A 17,038-nucleotide genomic window follows, 5' to 3' on the forward strand; every position below is an offset into this window, starting at 1 on the left:
AGTCAGTGACATGCTGAGAAAACACACACGCAAAAAAGTGTTTAAAAATTGTAATATTTGTTTATTTTTCAGAGACAGAGGCAGTGTGCAAGTGGGGGAGGGGCAGAGAGAGGGAGACACAGAATCTGAAGCAGGCTCCAGGCTCTGAGCTGTCAGCAGACCTGACACAGGGCTCAAACTCATGAACCATAAGATCATGACCTGAGCCAAAGTTGGATGCTTAACCAACTGAGCCACCCAGGAGCCCCCAAAAGGGGATTTTTTGTATGGAAAAGAAAAAATGACAGAGAATGTAGTCAAGAGCCCAGAGGGCAGACATAGCAGCCACAAGGAACCACTTCCAGAGAAACAGACCCACATCAACAAACCTGTAACATGTGCCTAATTCTGTATTTCAGAACTGTTCTATTCCTCCCATTCCCCATCTGAGCAGAGTGTCTATTCTGATTATCACCTGTCTCACTATTGTATGTTGGGTATGTGTAAAGCAAGTAATAATATTAGTTCACAAGTTAATAGTCTTTTAATCCAGAGGAGCCATACTTGAGCTATACCCAAAGAACCACACACGATGGACCTACACCTAAAAAGTCTCATTTCAGGGATGCCTGGTGGGCTCAGTCGATAGAGCATGTGACTCTTGATCTCCAGGTCATGAGTGTGAGCCCCACATTAGGAGTAGAGTTTACCTAGGAAAATAAAATAGAAAAACTAAAAAAAAACCCTCTCAATTCAGGTACCTGACCATCATTTAATATGATAAAATTCAGGACTTTTAAGCCTGAGCTTAATGAGGTAACAAGATGAGACACAGGGATCTTCAGGAAAAAGATTACGTGATTTTTACATATTGAGAGGTCAATAAATAGGAAACAGAAATGAACTATAGTAGTTAGCCTCCACTGATGGCTTCCAATGAACCATGTCTCCCTCCTGGTATTCTAGCCCTTGAATAGTCCCTCCCATATTAAATCTCACACTGATTTGCTTTACCCGAGAAATTGAACAAAAAAGCTCTATCCTAGTTCTAGGCCTAACTCTTAAGAAGAGCTGGCAGCTTTCATATTTGCATTTTGGAGAGGCTGAGCCACCATGTAAAACTACTCTGCTAAAGAAACCATGTGAAAGTCCACATGGAAAGGCCTGAGACTACATAAAAAAGAAAAAGAAGCCCAGATCACCAGTCCATTCCAGCCTCCAAATGATTCCGATTCATCACCATCTTATTACAACTGTATGAGAGACCTTAGACAAGACTGAAAGAACCATTCAGGCAATTCACAGAATTATGAAAAATAATTGTTTTAAATCACTAAATTTTAGAATAGTTTATTATGTAACAGTAGATCATAAAAATAAAAAAGGATGGGGTAACTCTGAAGGTGTAGCAGCAGACCCAGGCCCACTGCTATGATGAAGAACATACCTAACATAACATTTTACATATGTATATACCTGGTAACCACATCACCACTTCGATCAAGATATGAAGCAGTTCCAACCACCCAAAAACCTTGGTTACATCCTTTGCTGATCAACTCCCATCCTCCGTATAAAAGTCACCACAATTCTAATTTATATTACCACTAGTTAAGTTTTGTCTGTATTTATCAGAGACTATGTACTCTTTCCTTTCACTCAACATAATGTCTGGGAGATACATATTTTTGTATCAGTAGTCCATCTTTTTTATTGCTATATGTATATACACCACAATTCTCCTGCTGATGGGACATTGAGACTGCTTTCTGTTCAGGGCTTTAATGAGTAAAGCTGTTATGGTCACTCTTAACACAAGTATTTTTGTGTACATAAGTATTCATTTCTCTGAGGAAAGTTCCTAAAAGTGGATTTGCTATTAGAAGGGTAGGCGTATGTAGTGGTATCTTGTTGTAATTTTAATTGCATTTCCTTGATGAGTAATGATTTTAAAAACATTTTCATATGTGTATTGGCCATTTGGATATCCTCTTTTATGAAAGATCTGTTCATAACTTACGCCTTTCTTTTTTACTTAAAAGAAGTTCTTGTGGTAAAATACACATAAAATTTATGATTTTGACCATTTTAAAGTGTACAACTCTGGGACACCTGGGTGGCTCAATTGGTTGAGCATTGGACTCTTGGTTTCAGCTCAGGTCATGATCTCGCAGTTTGTGGGTTCGAGCCCCACAAGTGCAGAGCCTGCTTGGGAGTCTCCCTCTCTCTTTCTGCCCCTCTACTGCTCATATGCTCTTGCTCTTTCTCAAAATAAACAAACATTTTCAAAAAGTGTACAACTGTTTATGCCTATTTTTAATTGGACTGTTGGTCTTTTTCTTGTTTTATTAGTTTAAAATGCATATATATATATATATATGTATACACACATATATATGTGTGTGTATACATATATATATATTCAAGATACAAAATCTTTTTCTTCAGTGTATACTTTGACTTTCTTAATGCTACCTTTTATATAAATAAGTTAATAATTTTAACAGAGTCTAAATTAATTTTTTCTTTTATTGTTGTTTGTGTCCTGATTAAGAAAGACAGGAAGGTATTTTCCTATGTTTTCTTCTAGCTTTAATGTTTTCCTCTCACCTTCAGGTCTATGATTCACCTTTTTTTTTTTTTTTTCTTTTTCTTTTTTTTTTTTTTAGGGTAGTACATATTTGTAGCTGAGTAGGTAGCTCTCTTGCCTATTTCCTGCCTATAAAATTTTCGGGATCCAATAACTTTCTTTCATCCAGTCTGTGCCCTTTTTAGTCTAAGCTGATACTGTTTTTGCTAATATAAAATTCTCAAAAACCTTGTTATGTCAAGATGATCCATGTCATTAGACAAGAGGGTGCCCTCCAGGTCTTTTATGGATAGCCTCATCTTTATTCTTTGACTTCTACTAAGATGGTTGACTGGATCTGTGAGTAGGTCCTATGCCTAATCTCTTCAGGAAAAGTCTGTCCAGCCACACCCCCTGAATTCTCTCCAAGACAGAGTACATGGTTTTTGTTTGGTTTTGGCAACAGAATGAAAACTTTCCAAATTATCAATTTCTGCTTCCTTTTTGGTTAACAATTGCTTCCTCAACTTATCCATTTCTTCTAATATTTTACTATAAATAGCAAGAAGAAACTACACTGTAAATTCCATACTTTGATAATTTTGTAAGCTAAATACCCAAGAGTTCAATGCTTATAGGTTCTATTTTCCATTCAACAGAGTATTTTCAGCCAAGTTTTCCACCACTTTATAACAAAGATCATCTTTCTTCTAGTTTCTAATCTTTCTAAAATCTCATCAGAAGTACCTTTGTCTTCCATCCTCTTCACTTATTTCTGAACTCTCATCAGAATCTAGGCTCACCTCAAAATTCTTCCAGCCTCTACTCATTACATAATTCCAAAATTGCTTCAACAATTTTATGTACTTGTTAGTGCGGCATCCTACTCCCTGGTACCAAACTCTGTATTAGTTTCCTAGGGATGTCATAATAAATGGCCACAAATTGGGTGACTCAAAACCACAAAAGTTTATTTTCTGACAGTTTTGGAGGCCAAATGTCCAAAACAGGTATTGGCAGGGCTGAGTTTCCTTTGAAGGCTCTGTGGGAGAATTGTTCCTTGCCTCTTTCAGCTTCCGGTGGCTCCTGGTGTTCCTTGGGTTGTGGTAATATAATTCCAATCTCTGCTTCCGTCTTTACATAGCCTTCTCTGTGCCTCAAATCTCTCCTTATTTTACGAAAACACTAGTCATAGGCCTATCCTAAATCCCAAATTATGTTATCTCAAGATCTTTAACTTAATTACATCTATAATGACCCTGTTTCCAAATAAGTTACTGTATTAGTTTGCTAAGTCTGCAATAACAAGGTACCACAACCAAGTGGTTGAAACAACAGACTTACTGTTTCCTATTTCTGGTGGCTAGAAGTCAGATCAAGCTGTCAATAAAATCGGTTTCTTTTGGAAAGAAGGAAGAATCTTTCCATGCCTCTCCCCTAGCTTCTTTTTTTTCTTCCAATCTTTGGTGTTCCTTGGTTAATTGAAGAATAACTCTGATCTCAGTCTTCATCTTCACATGACCATCACCCTGTGTACATGCATCCATTTCTGAATTTTCCTTTTTAAAAAAAATTTTTTTATTGTTTATTTATTTTTGAGAGAGACAGAGTGAAAAGTGGGGGAAGGGCAGAGAGAGAGGGAGACACAGATCCAAAGCAGGCTCTAGTCTCCTAGCTGTCAGTAGAGAGCCTGACGCGGGGCTCAAACTACAAACCATGAGATCATGACCTGGGCGGAAGTCGGACGCTTAACCGACTCAGCCACCCTGGTGTCCCTGAATTTTCCTTTTTATAAAGACATCAGTCATATGGGATTAGGGCTCATCCCAATAACCTCATCTTAACTAATTATATCTACAACAACCCTTTTTCCAAATAGGCTCAAATTCTGAAATACTAGGGGTTAGCACTTCAACATATAAATTCTGATGGACACAAATCAATCCATAACATTCATAGATACCAAGAGTTAGGGCATGGACAGGTTTTTTTGTGGGGAGACACAATTATGCCCACTAGTTGTTTTTTTTTTTTTTTTCTTTCAACACTTTGAATATTTCATTCTACTCTCTGCTTACATGGTTTCTGATGAGAAGTCAGCTGCAATTCTTATACTTGTTCTTCTATAGGTAAGAGTTTTTGTTTTTATTTTTGTTTTTCCTCTGCCTTTCCTCAAGATTTTCTGTCTTTGGTCTTCTGCAGTTTGAATATGTTATACCTAAGTATTTTATTTTTTGTTACTTCTGTTGTTTTTTAGGTATTTATCCTGCTTGATGTTCTCCTGCTTGAGTTTTCTGGATATATGGTTTGGTGCTGGTCATTAACTTTATAAAATTCTCATGTATTATTACTTCAAATATTTTTTTGCTCCATTCTTTTTCTCTTCCTTGTTCCAACTACATATCCTGATAGACCTTCTGAAATTACCCCAAGGTTCTTGAATGTGCTATTCTGTTTTTTCATTCATTTTTCTCTTTGCATTTCAGATTGCAAAGCTTCAGTTTGACTTACCCAAGCTTGCTGATTCTTTCCTCAGCCATGTCCAGTCTATAGATGAGGCCATGAAATGAATGCTTCATTTAGGTTACAGTGTTTTTGATTTCTAGCATTTACTTTTGATTCTTAAAAGTTTACATTTCTCTGCTTACATTACCCATATAGTCTTACCTGTTTTCTACTTAAATCTATTAAAGACTTTAACATATTAATCATACTTATTTAAGAGAATTTCAGTATCTTTGTCATATTTGAGCCTGGTTCTTTTTTTTTTAATATTAAAAAAATTTTTTTGATGTTTATTTTTGAGAGAGAGAGAAGCATGAGTGGGGGAGAGAGAGGGGAACACACAGAATGTGAAGCAGGCTCCAGGCTCCAAGCTGTCAGCACACAGCCTGATGCAGGGCTTGAACTCACAAACTGTGAGATCATGACCTGAGCCCAAGTCGGATGCTTAACTGACTGAGCCATCTTGGCACCCCTGTGAGCCTGGTTCTGATGGTTTCCTTGTCTTGTCAGAGTGTGTTTTTCCTAGCATGCCTTGTAATTTTTGTTGAAAGCTGGATATGATGTATCAGGTAATAGGACTGGAGGTAAACAGAATGTGTGGTTTTTTGTTTTTTTTTTTTCCAGTAATCTATACCCAACATAGGGCTTGAACTCACAACCTGGAGATCAACAGCTGCATGCCCCTCCATCTGAGCCAGCCAGGTGCTCTGATGTAAAGAGAATTTTACTGTGAAGCATTACGTTAATCTGGCTAAGCGTGGGCGGTGTTTAATGGCTAATATAGTTGTAGGTGCCAGAGGCCTCAAAATTCCTCTAGTGTCTTTGTCTCCCTGTTAATTTTTGACTTCTTAAGCACTCCTCCTCAGAGAAAGTCTATGCTTTGCAGCTGTACCCTACTGTTATAGTACCAGAAACTTGTTGGTATGGTGGTAAAGTGTGAGGAAAAGGAAGCATACAAGGGGTGCCTGGCTGGCTCAGTCAGTAGAGCCTGTGACTCTTGATCAGGGTCATGAGTTCATGCCCCATGTTGGGCATGGAGCCTACTTTAAAAAAAAAGGGGGGGTGGTGCTTGGGTCACTCAGTCAGTTAAGCACCCAACTTTGGCTCAGGTCATGATCTCACGGTTTGTGGGTTCCAACCCCGCGCTGGACTCTGTGATGACAGCCTGCTTTGGATTCTGTGTCTCCCTCTCTCTCTGCCCCTCCCCTGCTCATGCTCTGTCCCTCTCAGTCTCAAATATAAATAAAACATTAAAAAAATTTTTTTAAAGAAAAAAGAACAAAAGGAAGCCTACCTACCACAGTAGCATAATGTACTATATTCTTACAATTAAATCGTCTTTTAGTGGGTCTACTTAAACAAGTGTTTCTTATTTTCTACACTCATTGCCTCTATAGGGGGGCAGCAGTGGGAAAATGCTTTTCTCCCAGGCAAAGTAAGACTTTACTGAAGTCTTTCCACTGGAAGAAAAGCTGTGTTACAGACAATGCTCTGAACTCATTTCATAAAAGTTATCTCTTCCCTTTCCATACTTAAGCCACTAAGGATTCTTCTTAGCTCTTCATTATGAGAACCTTGTGGGGTCGTAGAAGTAAAGCCCATGAAAGTGTTGCGGGGGGACTTTTAAGACAGGAGTACCTAGGAGTTTTTTAATCTCAAGGTAATCCACACTCAGCCTCAAATAATTCATCCAAGTTACCATGTAAGTGTTCCTAACAGTTTAGTTAATGGTTACTGTGGCTTCTGCTCTAGGAGAGCACATCTTGGCTGTAGCTCTCTGAAGTTGCTTTTCTTTCCGTATTTCAGGGTGGCAATTTGTCCTATAGCCTTAATTCTTTGATGGGACCATGGAAAAGCAGTGATTTTCAGTTTGTTCACCTTTCTCTTACTGTAAGGGTAGCAGTGATGACTTCCAGGGTCCTTATGTGCTGGAGCTGAAACCAGAAGTCTTCCTAATGTCTTTACTAGTATGATTTTTTTCTCTGCAATTTATACATGTAGTTGTTGCAATGAAAGTGAGGATCAGCCAATTACTATATGCTACGTAGTAGCAGAGGACTCCTACTTCTCCATTGTCTTTATATAAGCTTTTTATAGCCAGTACTCTGCTAGAGAGTTAAGTGCTATAAAAAGTAATTTAAATAATTATTTTCTCAACTCTGCCAAGGATGCTACATGGCTAGTACCATTCTACATGCACAGGAGTTAATTTATTACATAAAATGGATGCCTTAGCCACTTTATCCCTTAATATTTCAATGTGCATTTAAAATAAGGATATTTTCTTACATAATGGCAAAACAGTTACCACATTTAATACTGATACAGTGATACAATATTTTTATATAATCTACCATAGTACAACTGTACAGTTTTCTTAATACCCAAGAATCCCCCCTCTCTCCCCCCTCCCAAGATAATTCTAATCTGGATCAAATATTTCTTTAACTGTCATATATCTTTTTAAACTCTTTTAATCTAAAATATTCCCTTAGTCTTTCTTGCCTTTCACAACATTGACTTTTTTAAAAAGAATACAGGCTAGCTGGGGCACCTGGGTGGCTCAATCAGCTAAGCGTCTGGCTCTTGACCTCAGCTCAGGTTGCGATCTCACGGTTCATGAGTTCAAGCTCTGCATCGGGAGCCACACTGACAGTGTGGAGCCTGCTTGGGATTCTCTCTCTCCCTCTCTCTCTTCCCCTCCCTGCTTGTGCTCTCTTTCTCTCTCAAAATAAAAAAATAAACTTAAAAAAAATTGTTAAAAAAAAAAAAAGAATACAGGCCAGTTTTCACAATTTCTTAACAACATGTTGCTGATTTTGGCTTTGTCTAATATTTCCTTATAATTATATTCAGGCCATGCATCCCTGGCCAAAATACTCCATAGCGATACTGTATCCTTTTCATAGGCTATGTTAGTTTTGACCACCTATTGATGACTCTTGCCCAATCAGTCTTTACTATGAATACTGCAATAATTCTCTACTTGGGCTCACTCCACATTTATTAATCAGCAACCTACTATACAGAAAAGTCCTTCCTTTCTCCTTTTTATCTATCGATCTAACAGTAGTGTGGACTCATGGTTTCCTATTTCTTCAATGGTTCACTACTGTCCTTAGTTATTTTGATGCTCAAATAGCCCTAAATTTGGCCAGCAGCACAGCCTCTTCAAACTAGCTTCTGGGTTCTTTTGACATGCCCATCATTTTTTTTTTTTTTTTTTTTTTTTTTGTAATATTTCCTTGCCTTCTGGTAACTTTGAGATGTTCCAGGCTCATCTTACACCTTCTGTTCCCCGTGTCTGGAGACTGACCATTTCTCCAAAGATCCCTGTTTCCTCTCAGTAGGGAATAGTATTAGAAAACAAGAATGAGGGCCATATGTTACTCACTGCTGTCAGGGTAAGTACAAGTCTAGACCAGTCATATCCAATTTGGTAGTCAGTATCCATATGTGGCTATTTAAATCAAAATAGATAAAATTAAAAGTTCAGTCCCTCAGTTGCACTAGCCACATTTCATGTGCTAAATGTATTTAGTTACTACCATATTGGACAGAACAAGTATTCATAGAACATTTCCATCATTACAAGAAAATTCTATTGGACATTACATACTAAGACCCCTTCACAAAGCAAATTGAGGACACAAACACATACACACACTCATTCTCATTCTTCATTACCTTTTAAATAACCTCTTATATCCATTACATTAATTCTTTCACACATTAAACAATTATTTAGGGGCACCTGGGTGGCTCTGCAGGTTAAACGTCTGACTCTTAATTTCGGCTCAGGTCATGATCTCATGGTCGTGAGATCAAGCCCTGTGTTGGGTTCTGTGCTGACAGCACAGAGACTGTCTGGGATTCTCTCGCTCCTACTCCCTCTGCCCCTCCCCTGCTCTTGCTCATGTGCCCTTTTTCTCTCGTGCACGCACTTGCTCTCTCTCAAAAAAAATTAAGCAATTATATATTGAGCATATGTTACAGGGACAGTTATTATTCAAAGCTCTGTAGGGTCAGAAATATATACTCTCTATTCTCTAAGAACGTGTAATGAGAAGACAGAAAAATAAATGATTATTAAAAATGGACTATTTTCATAACATAAGGTATTTATTGTATTAATATCCCACTACAGGGATGTCAAGGAAGCCTTCCGGAGAGAAAGGACATTTATTAAGTTTAGAAAGGCAAATAACTATTTTCCTGGCAATTTGGAGGATAAATTAGGGGTGGGGGCATTTTCTATTTTCCATCATTTTCTCATCTCTGTTTCTATTAAAATTCTTTCTCTACCTCTCCTATGACTTTTCAAAATTCTGTTTATCTTTCAAAACCCGTATTTTATGATGCATTTCTGAATACTTCTAACCAGATAAGCCCCTTCCCTCAATCCCCAAATATAGTGTCTTTACTGATTTCAAAAGCACAAAAGATTTGGTCTATTTTTGGCATTATCAATACACTGGGTAAGAACATGGGCTTTGGAATCAGACTTAGTGCTTACTAGGTGTGTGACCTTGGGTAAATTACTTAATCTCTCTGCACTTCAACTTTTGTATCTAAAGAGGGGATTAACAATACTGCATGGTTATATTTTGAGATAATAATAAATAATAATGTATTGAAAATACTTGGCATTGTGAATGGAATATGATAAAGTATATGGTCTACCAGTAACAATAATGTGACACTTATTTCTTCATTTGTTTGCTGTACAAAGGCCCACGTTTACAATGTCAGGGTATATGAAGTATTCCAGCAACATCTAGCAAATCTCCAAAATTACTCAAGCAAATTCCTTCCAGTCAGAATATTTTGGCATAGTCATATGCTCAATATTTTAGACAATTCTACTTATAATTCTGAAATTACAAAATCAATTTCAAAAATATTATTGTTTACAGCATCTTTAAAAATAAAAATAAAATGTGATTTTGTATATAAAAACTTTAAATAAAAAATATTTTCCTATTTGGTTGATTACGCAGAATTTCTTAAAATTCTGAAACAAACCTAAGTTTTAAAAAAATATTTTCAAGTTGGGAAATAGTAATAAAATCTAAACTACTTAAATGGTAAAAATCAACCTATTAATAAAAACTAATTTGTCAGAATGCACATTTCTATTTAAAATTGGAGCCTATAAAACCAAATTTAAAATTGGTTTCTAATGAAACAAGCATCTTGATTTTTATACAAATATATTTAAAATAGTTAAATATATTTAATAGTTAATATAGTAATAATCAGAAACAATATTAAATGATAGTATCATTTCTTTCCTTTGACATAGTATTTAAAAATGTAATAGAAAAAAAGCAGGTCATATAACAAAAACTAGAGGTAACTCATCTTCCCTTTACCACAGTTTGTTCAGATATGCACTGAAAGATGCATACTTAACATTTTGTGAACAAGTGAAAAATATGATTTTTAAAATGAATGGCTTTAATGAAGTACATTTTAATTATAAAAAGTATAAGCACGGATACATAAACTTGCATTGCTTATATTCCAGAAAAAGAAAAAGGCGTGCTCAAAAGAATTAACAAATACCAAACCTAAAAAGGAGAGCAATGCCATTTCCTACAAAATAACTGACAGCTATATAGATTTTCTTTACTTTTTTCTTTACTAAGCAAAGGACAAATACGTAGTACACTTGTGTTTTCTTTATTACCCTTAACAGTAAAATTTTTAAATAACCATGATATGTAATATTCCTTCAAATTGGTTTAAACATAACAGTGCATTTAAAAAAATGGAGATGTGAGAAGTTTCAGAATACACTGCTATGTTAAAAAATTACTAATTCCACTTAGATATTATCAATACCTACATGATTTATAAACTATATATTTAAAGCTTTCTAGATGTAATTATTCTAAGTAACCAGGTACAATCCATACCCTCTTGTATGTGAAATATACTGATGATAAAATCTTTATGTTTCCCCATAGGCAGCCTTACCTGTGGAGTCCAATAAAAAGTAGGGCTCAATCGGTAGAGTTTTCGTTTGTGGAAACTCTGAAGTGGCCTTGTTCGAGCTGCTGCACTCATGATAGTCAAGGATGGAGATTTCAATCTTGTCCTGTCTTTTCTCCTTTTCTTACTGTGCTTCTGGTTAAGTAACCAGCTACTGGAGGAAGAGAGCTCATCTAAATTCTCTGAAGCACTGAAATGCCATGAAATAATTGGGGAGTGGAGGGAATAAAACAAAACAAACAAACAAACAAAAAAGACAAAGAAAACTAAATGTAAATTGCCTTGATCTATTAGGACAGAAGAGTATTCATTTTAGCCAATTTTGTGGTAACAATTGGCAAAAGAATTGATATTAATGGGGAATTACATATTCAAGTTGTGAAAATAATTTCTACTTCTATTTCCTCCTGCAAAACAAAAATCCCATACGTTAGAAATGCTCACATGAGTTCGCTGGTGCAACGTAAATGTTCACTGTAAATTAATAATTTGCGCATGTTGCATACTGTTGTAACTATTTACATCATATGTTTTTTGCATGTGGGTGAAATTACATAAGATTATTAGTCTGAAAAGGGCTAAAATCCCATACTGAAAATCATTAGTTGCTCTGAAATAAACACTACATACCATCTCCATGAATTCTGAAACAAACATGCATCCTACTATGTTTTAGGAACTTTTTAAAACTTCTGATGGTATAGAAGCTACAACTATAAACTGAAATAGATCACACAAGCTACACATAAAAATAAGCAATATTAATGTCATCATTATGCTTCGTATTAATTTTTAAACATTATATTTAAATATTTTTAAAATCAGAATAGCAAGAGGAAGTTAATGCTCAATGCCACACAAATTTAATTTCATTTATACAGTATATTATATATAAAATAATTTTTTCAGGCACTATAATATACCAATTTCAACCTTGTTTATATAGACAGAAGCTAGTCAATTTAGTTTTTTATTTTTTTTAAGATTTTATTTTATTATTTTTATTTATTTATTTATTTATTTATTTATTTATTTATTTATTTTACATGGAGTGAGACAAAGCATGAACGGGGGAGGGGCAGAGAGAGTAGGAGACGTAGAATCTGAAGCAGGCTTCAGGCTCTGAGCAAGCGGTCAGCACAGAGCCTGATGCGGGGCTCGAACCCACGAACTGTGAGATCATGACCTGAGCCGAAGTCAGACGCTCAACCGACTGAGCCACCCAGGTGCCCCAAGATTTTATTTTTAAGTAATCTCTATACCCATCGTGGGGCTCGAACTCATTATCCTAAGATCAAGAGTCGCATGTGCTACAGAGTGAGCCAGCCAGGTACTCCAGTATTCTAACATCAACAAGTGAATGTGTTATGTGTTGTACTGCTAATCATCATGTAAGTTCTAAATATGCTATTTGGTTTAAGTAGAATTGGTGTTTAACAGTAAATATAAAATATTGTTTTTCTATAGTAGCACCATTAGTTTTCAATCATCTTTATGGCTGCTATAAAATATTAATAGCTTGTACATAAAAAGCAAGTAATTCAAAACTGCTTTACACAGTATTAACTCAGATATAAAGGTACCTGAATGGCTTTTGTTGGTGACACCAAAAAGAATTAAATATGAAATTTGGGGACTATCATACATTCAACAAATACTTGAATATGTACTACTGGCCAAACCAGTTTAGGGAAAAGAGCTGATAATAATTATCTATTTCACTTTTAAAATCTTTAGTCTTCAGAGAGCCCTAGTCAAAAATGTCTTAAGTCCCAGTTTGTAAGCATTCTAAAGATCTTCTGAGAAAGATTTAAGATATAACACTACTCTCAAATTAACAGGTCCAATCTCATATCCTGAAGTTATTTTCTGTAACAAGTGTATCAGCGGTCAGTCATAGTCTTCTCTTGAGAAACAGCCATGGAGTCAGGCTATCATGTCAAGGGTGAGCAGAAGGTATAGATGATAGGAATATCAAATTGGGCACAGGGCTGGCACAGAAGTGTCAGGTCAGGAAGAAGACAGGTTTCAGAAGCTGGTTGACTTAAGAAGTCATCAAGTCAGGATGCTAGGATCCAGGAAGGCAGGTCACAAAAAGAGGTTCTTCTGGCAAGTTAGAAATACCTTTAGGCAGATAGGTATATTGGTTCCTTAAAAGAGACAGGTTTTGTAATATCTACAGAATATTAAGAGCTTTTATTCCAGGACCCTGACGCACTGTTAACCTGGCCCTCTATTTACAATTCTTTAGTTGTTAATGAGTCCTTAGTTCCCCTACCCACAGGAGACTTAGCCCTAAAGAAGGGAACCACAATCTCTTTATAGACTGACAGCAAACAGCTTTTGAACTGGCTAGAGGCTTACAGGTTGGGTTAAAGATAAACAGAAAACATGCCACTTGTTCACTAAATGTTGTTGTATTTTCAAGTTTCTCAAGTGACTGACACAATACCATCAAGGGGAAAAAAGTTTTGTTTTTTTAAATTAAGTATGTTCCTAGCTGTAGACAATTCTTCCTTAATGACTTTCAACACTCTCTGTTAAGCATCCTTGCAAAGTGTCATCAAAATTTATTCTTCTCGGGGTGCCTGGGTGGCTCAGTCTGTTGAGCATCCAACTCCTGATTTTGGCTCAAGTCATGATCCTAGGGTCCTGGTATTGAGTCCTGCTTAGGATTTTCTCCCTCACTCTCTCTCTCTCTCCCTCCCTCCCTCCCTCTCCTTCTCCCTCTCCCCCTCTCCCCACTTGCATGCTCTCTAAAATTAAAAAAAAAATTATCCTTCCCAAATAAATGGGGAAATGTACTGAAATTCAAAGATGTGAAATCTGTTTATTTCATAACTAATGTGTAAAACACATTATTCTCACCAAAGCTCATTTGGTACATAAACCAATTTTATAAATAATTAATGAGGTTATTGTAAAGGGTTATTATAAATTACTGATAAATTCACTTATTTTCCACAGTGTTTTACATTAAAGAGAGAGTCAATCAATTAAACTCAATGAAAACCAGAACAAGAGAAAAATGAGGGAATTTGGAAGACAACAACCCTGCTCAAGTAACTCTATAACATAAAGCTTTTTTATCAGGAGATAATATCTAGTAATTAAGCATTACATAAGAATTTAAAACAAAGATATCATTAATAAACCAATATAAGACATCATCATCACGTGACATTCTTAGAAAAAAAAAAAAAGAGAGAGAGCTATTATAATATTGGGAGGAGGAGGAGGACATGGAGGCAAAATCCCAGGACAGGGGAAAAAAACATTTCAGTAAGAGAAGGCTTAATGTTCACACTGAGTTGTAGGTACACCCTGGGAACCCCAGAAACAAAGGATGCAATGGGTCACCATAAGGTACTGTCATGTTATAATTATCAAGACAATATCAATAAGTATTAATATACAATTATCACTGAACTTTTGAAATCACAAACTTGTAAGTGGGATAGTAGCAGGTGAGGCAATAAATTATACTTCTGTAGATTTCCAACTGGAAGCTATCACTCAGAGAATAATAAAAATCCCTTTGGGGCACCTGGATGGCTCAGTCAGTTAAGTCTCTGACTTAAGCTCAGGCCATGATCTCACAGTTCCTGAGTTTGGGCCCGACATCAGGCTCTCTTTTGTCAGCACAGACTCCTCTTCAGATCCTCCCTCCCCCTCTCTCCCTCTCTCCCTCTCTCCCTCTCTCCCTCTCTCCCTCTCTCCCTCTCTCCCTCTCTCTCTCTCTCTCTCTCTCTCTCTCTCTCTCTCCTTCCCCCACTCACATGCACACTTGCTCTCTCCCTCTCTCAAAAATAAGAAAAAATCCCTCAAAGGATAGATCCTTTCTGTTTTCTAGGCAGATAGCATAATTTGGCTTTAAAATGAATTAAATAATTGAGAAGGGAGAGCAGTGAGGGTGGGTTTACATCTTTCTCCATTTCCACTGTCACTCATTTCCCTAATCCAAGCTTGTGTCCAGAAATACTCCAATAGCTTCTAACTAGTCTCCCTCATCCACACTTTTCCCCCTTCAGTCCCTTGTATACCAATCTTGTGGGAAAACAAATCTTATCCTGCTATGCTCTTTCCAAAGACTAGGTCAACCCCTTTTGAGCTCTGATAGCACTGTTCACCTGTCCGCCACAGCATTTTTCATGGTGATAATTTTGCATTCATTTGTATGATTATCTGATTAATGACGGTCTTGCTTTCTAGACTGTAAGTAGTACAGGGAGTGTGTCTGTTTTGTTACCCTTGTATCAGAAGTTCCTGATATTGTACCTTGCATACTGCAGATGCTCAATAAACACTTACTGAATAGAGAAATACACATTTATCATTCCAGCTCTGTGCTTATATACGGTGCATGGACAACACACACTACACCTAAATAATCAGCTTAGTGAATGAGTAGACATTGAACACTTTAACCTAAGAGCCAAAATAAGTTCTAAACAGAAGGTTATGAGAGAGCTTTTATTAGAAAGATATATATTCAGATGGCCTTGAGTTCTATTCTAAATCTCTCTTTGGTTTACAAAAGGTAGTTGTTGGTAGTAAAATATGACATATCTTATTTCATCTTATAGTCAAGTATGTCCAACATAAATTTATAAGAAAAAGCTGATGAGAACTATAAGATGTTCTGATTTGTAAAAAGAAAAAGGCATCAATCAAGTCTAAAAAATTTCTTCTAATCTAAAAAGTGCAAAATGACTGAGAGCTTTATCTAATAATTAGAAAGTTGTGAATTCACATTAACACTAATTTCTCTAATAGTTATTTAATGACTTTCTGAAATCACTGGTTTTCTATTAAAATCCTAGAAAATCTTGGCAGTTAATATATTTATGGATAATATATTGCATTCAATTTGCTTGTACAGAGTATAAATGGAAAACTTAAAGTCAATTTTAACAGTATATTCCTATACTTTCATTACTACAGGAACCAAAGGCCCAGAAGTCACTATCAAAATCATTTCCTGCTAATATTATGTACTTATTTCACAATAAATAAAACAATCTAAAGATATAGGGACACCTATTAGATTTTGGGTGTTATCTTGGTGGTAGTATTAACGGTAGCAACATCCTGCTGATAGTTGAATTTACTATCTTGTTTTCCCTTGATAGTATTTGGAGAAATGAATGCATCATACACTCAACTCAATGACATTCAGGATGGCATTAACCAATTTAAAATAAATTACATAAAATAGGGCTTACATAAACTTACTAAAATGGTTCACTAGGGGCATTACTTGTCTTCCAAGCAGCAAAAGTAAAACACCTCTCTCAAATGACCAATGAATCAAGATCAAGGTAACAGGCATTAATCTGGTACAGAGAAAACTGTACTTTTGCCAGGTCATTTCCCCTACTCTAGGTATTAATTAGAAGAACTGTACCCCTTACTCAAAAATACAAGTCTCTTCAACTCTAGCAATAAGAAAATGTTTTGAAGTACAATGTAAAACAGCATTCTAATTAGATATATACCTATTCTCAAGAAATAAAGTATATCTTAATGCAGACATTAAAATGGAAAGGAAATATTTTAAGTAGAAAAAGCTTCAGATATAATGTTAAAATAACATCTAAAAGTGCTTCTAATAGAGCTCAACTATGAAAATAATGTATAAAATGACAGAAAAGAAATACACTCTGAACAATATGATTTCCACTTTTTCAATATTTTGTGAATTTTCCAATTTTCCTAAAATGAGCTTGTACTGTTTTTCTAAACAAACATATCATCTGGAAATCATTTTTTTTTTGTATTACGGACTTTTTTTAAAGATTAAAAAAAATAATTTTTTAATGTGGATTTATTTTTGAGACAGAGAGAGAGAAAGAGAGACAGCGTGAGCAGGGGAGAGGCAGATAGGGGAGACAGAATCTGAAGCAGGCTCCAGGCTCTAAGCTGTCAGCACAGAGCCCAACACAAGACTCAAACCCACGAGCTGTGACATCATGACTTGAGCCAAAC

General features: G+C 36.0%; 1 protein-coding gene across 9 annotated transcripts in view; it reads right to left on the reverse strand.

Annotated features, from left to right (window-relative positions):
• KANSL1L (KAT8 regulatory NSL complex subunit 1 like) overlaps positions 1-17,038 on the reverse strand; it is a 134,043-nt gene that overhangs the window by 51,216 nt on the left and 65,789 nt on the right. For 4 of the 9 annotated variants that reach the window (XM_042950000.1, XM_042950007.1, XM_042950002.1 and 1 more), the window contains exons 6-7: positions 11,036-11,240; positions 8,448-8,513 (exon numbers count right to left, since the gene is read on the reverse strand). In XM_042950000.1, coding sequence (XP_042805934.1) covers positions 8,448-8,513; positions 11,036-11,240 — 271 coding nt within the window. The remainder of the gene's footprint in view (positions 1-8,447; positions 8,514-11,035; positions 11,241-17,038) is intronic. The other 5 variants (XM_042950005.1, XM_042950009.1, XM_042950008.1 and 2 more) reach the window with 3 other exon arrangements.

Source organism: Panthera leo, chromosome C1, assembly GCF_018350215.1.
Source record: "Panthera leo isolate Ple1 chromosome C1, P.leo_Ple1_pat1.1, whole genome shotgun sequence".
In the NCBI taxonomy this organism is placed as follows: domain Eukaryota; kingdom Metazoa; phylum Chordata; class Mammalia; order Carnivora; family Felidae; genus Panthera; species Panthera leo.